This window comes from Bidens hawaiensis, unplaced genomic scaffold, assembly GCF_021521415.1.
Source record: "Bidens hawaiensis isolate Kalapana, Puna unplaced genomic scaffold, B.hawaiensis_p1.1 tig00010895_1, whole genome shotgun sequence".
Lineage (NCBI taxonomy): Eukaryota > Viridiplantae > Streptophyta > Magnoliopsida > Asterales > Asteraceae > Bidens > Bidens hawaiensis.
The window spans coordinates 74,241-80,223 of record NW_027491842.1 but is presented as its reverse complement, the minus strand read 5'-3'; the positions used below and the strand labels follow the sequence as shown (position 1 = coordinate 80,223).

General features: G+C 38.8%; 1 protein-coding gene across 1 annotated transcript; it reads right to left on the bottom strand.

The window, feature by feature from the left end:
* Positions 1–335: 335 nt before the first annotated feature.
* LOC143536705 (homeobox-leucine zipper protein HDG11-like) lies at positions 336–4,399 on the bottom strand. The gene is made up of 5 exons (XM_077030639.1): positions 3,633–4,399; positions 3,448–3,549; positions 3,159–3,371; positions 1,325–2,060; positions 336–1,235 (listed from the first exon to the last, which is right to left on the bottom strand). The coding sequence occupies exons 1-4, from the start codon at positions 4,098–4,100 to the stop codon at positions 1,857–1,859; spliced, it is 987 nt and encodes a 328-aa protein (XP_076886754.1). The 5' UTR covers positions 4,101–4,399; the 3' UTR covers positions 336–1,235; positions 1,325–1,856.
* Positions 4,400–5,983: the final 1,584 nt, after the last annotated feature.

Genomic DNA, 5,983 nt, shown 5'->3' with positions numbered 1-5,983 from the left:
CATTATTAATATCACTAAATACACATGAAAACATCATTTTATTAAAACTAATTTAATAGATAATACTGTTGTAAGGTGGTTAGGGTATGAAGAAATAGGTTAAAATCTTTAAGATGCAATATTTAGTTGTTAAGAAAATGAAAAAAATTGTCAAAGGTTGTGTTTTTAATGATTGTACTGTTGGCGTTTACATCCATCTTAATTACATATTAATACTTGTGAAAAACTTGTTAGCAATGATTACCTTTTCCCAATCGATAACTTACTTATTAATTACTAATTATTAATAGTAGTAATTACTTAGCCATTGTCAACGCTAAACGTGTATATGTACGAATAAATAACATGGGTCCCAACAATTAAAAACAATTAATAATCATATCATGCAAGAACAAGTATATATCAATATATCATGTAACCATTTTTGTTTATAAAATAATAAAATTGAAAACAAAGTCAATACCCAAACCATACATATATGGTGCGTTCTTGACTCCCTCTTCTGATTCAAATGCGATAATAAATTTGAAAAGAACAAGCACAAAATCCCAAAAATAAAAAATAAATAAAACATTTAGAAAAAATAAATGTAAAAAACCAACAAAGTTAAATGAATTAATAATAATGTAGAAGTAGTAGTTGAAGATGGTAAATGAAGTGTGACAGAAGAGTAGCAGGGTGATGCAGCAATAATATTAACTCGGTTTCAGCCAGCCATTGATGATGAAACCTGATGCATTAACAGCCTTCCCAACTAACCACAAACACTAGCTCTAGCTTCTCAACTCAGCAGCATGCACATTTATGGCTTAGCTAGCTCATCAGGTGTTGCTGGTACTCGCATTGATGATCGAACCTTTAATTTGCTGTACGGTGCTTGTGATTAAGTTATTAACCGTCGTTAATGACTCTTGGCTAATCATGGCTGATGCCATGCTGTTAGTTTGTATTTGAAACACTATGGTTACTAATGACCCACCAATGTTATGATCACCTGTTGGATTTGAGCTAGTGGAAGCAGTATTATTATTATTGCCTTTTGATGTGATTTCGTCACGGCCGTCTGTTGTGATGATGAAACCGGATGGGAGTAGTGGAATGTATGAAGGGTCTTCGCCGTTCATCGCTATGTTGATCGCTGGCAAGTCCACGGGGCAGTACACGACTAGTGAACCCGACGCGTCTGTGCTGCTCTCTTGTAGTATTAACATGTTGTTCTGGTTAGGAGTGTATGCCTGTTTTACAGTTTAAAAAATTAAATATGTAAATAAATGTTAGGGATTAATTTAATTTCTAGCATGCAACATTACTTGATATTTGTTACCTTTAGAACAGTTATACAGTTGCCTGGATGTGTCCCATTGGAAATATTTGCAACTTCTTGTACTGGATTTTGGTTAGAAAGAACATCCCACTGAAAATATTAAAAAAGACAGAATAACTAATTAATAAAGCTAGAACATATATTAGTATGTAATCAAACAGTTTGTGCATGTGTGTTACTAATAACTGAGGTCTAGTCCGCGCGTCTCGAAAAAAATCAAAAACATGTTGTGGAGGAATAGGAAGCCAAATGGTGGCGGATGCGCTAAGGACCAAGCCGTTGGGGTTGGCTGGATCGGTGGCTCTTGTATAAGATGGCTCGGACCTCAAACTCGTTCATACTCGAAAGAGATGTCCATTGATGGCCGTTTAACGGATTTATACTCGAACAGAAGTTATTCGTCATTCTTTGGGACAGCTTCATCATGCTCCTCTTTCCCTCAGGTGTAGGAACTACTAACATAAATCACACAAAATATACAATTTAAACATTATGTTTTCTTCATGGATATATGGTGAACATTATATTATAATCATACACTTGTAAATGTACCTCCTCCGAGATCATGAGACGATGATGCATTAGTCATCATAAGCGAAGCGATTCTTTCACACGCCCTTTGAAGGCAAGCTAGCCATCTTTTGGCTCCAAATGCCAACCCACTATAGATAAAATCCCGATAAAGCCTGTCGATTGGGGCTACTTCTTCTACTTCCATATGTTCTACCCATGTAACCTATTTTGAGATCAAAAGGCATTATTTAGACATTGTTAACTTGTGGCATTAAAACCTTAGGGGGTGTTTGTTTTTTCTTCAAACATCTTCAAGGGAGCTAATGTCTGCAGGCGCGCAGACATTACCCTTGAAGACTGTTTGTTTTTTTTCTTAAAACAGATCTGAAGTTATCTTCTTTCATCTTAAAAGAAAAGCAAGGAAATCTTGCTTAAAACATCTTCACAAAAAAACCCTACTCTTCTCCCTTTGCAGCCACCCTCTCATCCACTGCTCCTACCACCGTCCGCCAACACCACCACCCACCGTACGCCGCCACCACCACCCCCGTACCCCGCCGCCACCGTCCACCACCATCCACCGCCACCACCACCGTCCACCACCCACCATCCATCACCACCACCGTCCACCACCCACCATCCATCACCACCACCGTCCGCCACCACCACCACCATCCATCACCGCCACCACCACCATCCATCACCCACCACCACCACCATCCATCACCGCCACCGCCACCACCACCGTCCACCACCCACCATCCATCACCACCACCGTCCACCACCCACCATCCATCACCACCACCGTCCGCCACCACCACCACCATCCATCACCACCACCGTCCACCACCCACCATCCATCACCACCACCATCCATCACCACCACCACCATCCATCACCGCCACCACCACCATCCATCACCCACCACCACCACCATCCATCACCACCACCGTCCACCACCAACCAAAACCATCCATCACCACCACCCATTGTCCACCACCACCATCCACCGCCACTACCCACCGTCCGCCGCCACTACCACCATCCACCACCACCACCTTCCACCACCCACCAAAACCAAATCGGCATGGAAAGCAAAGACTAAAAACTAGATGTAACTTGAATAAATGACTTCTATCTTGTGAGATAAGTTTGACAGTTATGCAGACAGTATCAGCTTATAAAAACAAACAGTCTTATATTTTCAGCTTGCAGATCTTCAGACCACATCTTCAGTTGCAGACATGAAAACAGATGAAATCAGCTTGCAGACAGTTTATGTCTGCAAAAACAAACAGCACCTTAATCAAGATTGACAAACCTTTGAATAACCATTAGGCATATCTTGAATCAAACAACCTGATGGTAAGCACGTCACTTTGAACCGAGAATGAGGGTATGCGTTATACTGCGGAAGATCATACGAAACATTGACAACCGCCCAAGCGCCTTGTTTGATTTCCTGAACTAATCGAAGCAAATACAATTGCCTTGTAGGGACTAGAGGTGAAAGCACTTGTAATTCTTCATACATCTAGCAACAATAGTAACATAAGTTTTATTAAGAATGTTACAAAGGCACACAAAATGTAGTGTGAATGATAAATTACCAGTTGCAATGAGCCATTTTGCGAACCCAACATCGCGGATGAGATTACTTCAAGCGGCCTTGCTCGAGTCACGATAGTTGGAAACAATTCGCACCATTTGTTCTAGGCAAGTAATAGTTTATCAGTCTATGTAAAAGATAATAAAATAACAAAAAATAAGAAAACAACAATAAAGAGAACTTTACCATATCAACAAACATATCAACCAATTGTAAACTATTCATTGTCACAACTCCGGAAACCCTTGATGCCTCACTTCTAACATTAGCATTCTTCAATGAATCATTAGGACGCGGAAACACCCTCTTATAGTTATCGATATTAAGAGTTTCGGTCCCATACTTACTACCTTTCATCCACAAAGGTTCATTACTCTGAACAAGCCTGATCAATTCAGCCATTGCATTTGTAGCAATTTCAGACATTACCGACTTGTCCATGTCCGAAAAATGCATGGGATTTTGGAACATGTGGTCAGGGTTCATGGTGCTAGATGATGATGCACCCATGGCCGAACCGGTGAGAAGATCAAGATCTAGTGACGGACCAGCGTGCATCATGGCCATTCCATTCGATGGACCGCCACCATAACTAGCCATTGATAAGTCGAGTGAAGACATGTGAAATGGTTGTACTGGTGGGAGTTGCAACATTGGTCTACCAATGTACTTGGCTGCAATGCTTGATACTCTATCCAACTGTAAAAAAGGTTGCCTGATTAGTCAATTCGATTTAAAGTACCAAACTTTCTTAGCAATCAAATAATTTCCAAATTCTTAACTTCACATGCAAGAATATAAAGGGTCATGCTATAGCTACACCAACCCCGTCCAATTTCACACCTTCAAACGACGTCTTCAAAACACTAAAACCAATGTTTCAAAGTAGGTGGCCAAAATGGCCCTCAAAAGACTACCGTTTTGAAAACAGACAGTCAAACTTTAAAAACTATTAGTCAAAACGGACGTTTGACAAAAATTGTTGGGTTTCTATGGATATTTTAAACTTAGTTAACCATTTAACTAGTCACAATTAAGGCGGAAGCGTGATATAAACAAACTAAACATATGTATCCATGTGTTTATATATGTAAATATTACAAGTTTATAGGAAATGTGTACATGAACAACCTAATTTATTCATGTTATAAGATTACCAATAATCTATTTATTAGAAACCCGAAGCAAGGATCAAATGATACGGAAAAACTAAACTATCAAAACTATAAACACTTACATTCTTAACCTTTTAAGAGTGTAGTTGATGTTGAAGAAGATGATGATGTTGATGCTAGACTTTCAAAGGGAAAATCCTCAAACGGAATATACCCCGAGCCTCCAACACACACCGAGCTATGTTAGGGAGCTTAAACACGAATAACCAAGACCCGAACCTCCTTTCTTGAATTCTCGGCCGAACCCCAAAAACAAAGAAAGAAAGAAGAGTTGGTTTGCTTACTTGAAAGACTTAATTGTTACTTGTTTGAATATATATAATCTCATTCAAAAACAATCAAATCTTTTCATGTCATGTGTTAGGTTTTATTTTGGTCAAGTGAAGATTACTCAACCTCCACTACATCCATGACAAAATATTGACCAAAACTTTGGGGTGTGGGGCCCACCCAAAACCGGCCCCAAAAATATATTTATTTTTTTTTTATTTATTTTATACTTTATAAAATATATAAACACCACATCTTTTATAAACCATTTTATAAAAGAACACATAGTTAAATAATCATTCCAATAATAATTATTTGAATAAATGAATTAACCAATTAATTTATTTAACACTTTCAAGTAGGTATTCAGAAACCCGATTTTCTGAATGTATCGTGTTCTGTATTTGTCTCATAGATCTTATCTTAACAAATACATAATTGGTGTGTGTCTAACTCGTTATTGGGAATGACCCGACTTGGATCAAACACAACTAGCCACATTAACCTAATTATGTGTCTCGGGCATACGGTATTCCAACAATCTCCCACTTGCACGTGACTCATAAGAAGTTAATGCTAATGGTGAATACCGCCTAACAACAGGTCACCACCCCTAGTGTGTTTGACTAAGTGCCATTCAATAACATCATCCCCTTCAAGTCCATACTTGATATGATATAGGTAAGTCTTATCATTACATCCCTTTATTACTAGATGTCCTGTCAAATCGAAGAGACACAGAGTGATCATTCTCTCAATGATTTAACTTAACAGGCCTTAGACATCTAAACTCTCAACACATAAGAGGAACAAATCCCATCTTGACTGCATACATCCTCGTTGACATCTCATATGATATCTGAGCTCTTTCTTACACGTCATCGTGTTACCGAAATAACAAAGAAGAGAGTCAAGTTATCAGACTTGATGAAAAACCAGATCCGATATGCATCTCAGGTCAAAGGACATAATGATACTCGCCTTTACTCAAGGATTACTTATGATCAGTTGCACTAACTCCATGCAGTGATCCTTGAGAGCGGATCATGTCCAATATTTGTATCCCACAAATATCTATGAACCTTGGTGGCA

Excerpts from the sequence above, each read along its gene's own strand:
- LOC143536705 (XM_077030639.1), bottom strand. The coding sequence starts at position 4,100 with ATGTTGCAACTCCCACCAGTACAACCATTTCACATGTCTTCACTCGAC. Across the intron at positions 3,372-3,447 it reads AAAATGGCTCATTGCAACTG|ATGTATGAAGAATTACAAGT; the intron begins GTAATTTATCAT and ends TATTGTTGCTAG. Across the intron at positions 2,061-3,158 it reads TGCCTAATGGTTATTCAAAG|GTTACATGGGTAGAACATAT; the intron begins GTTTGTCAATCT and ends ATCTCAAAATAG.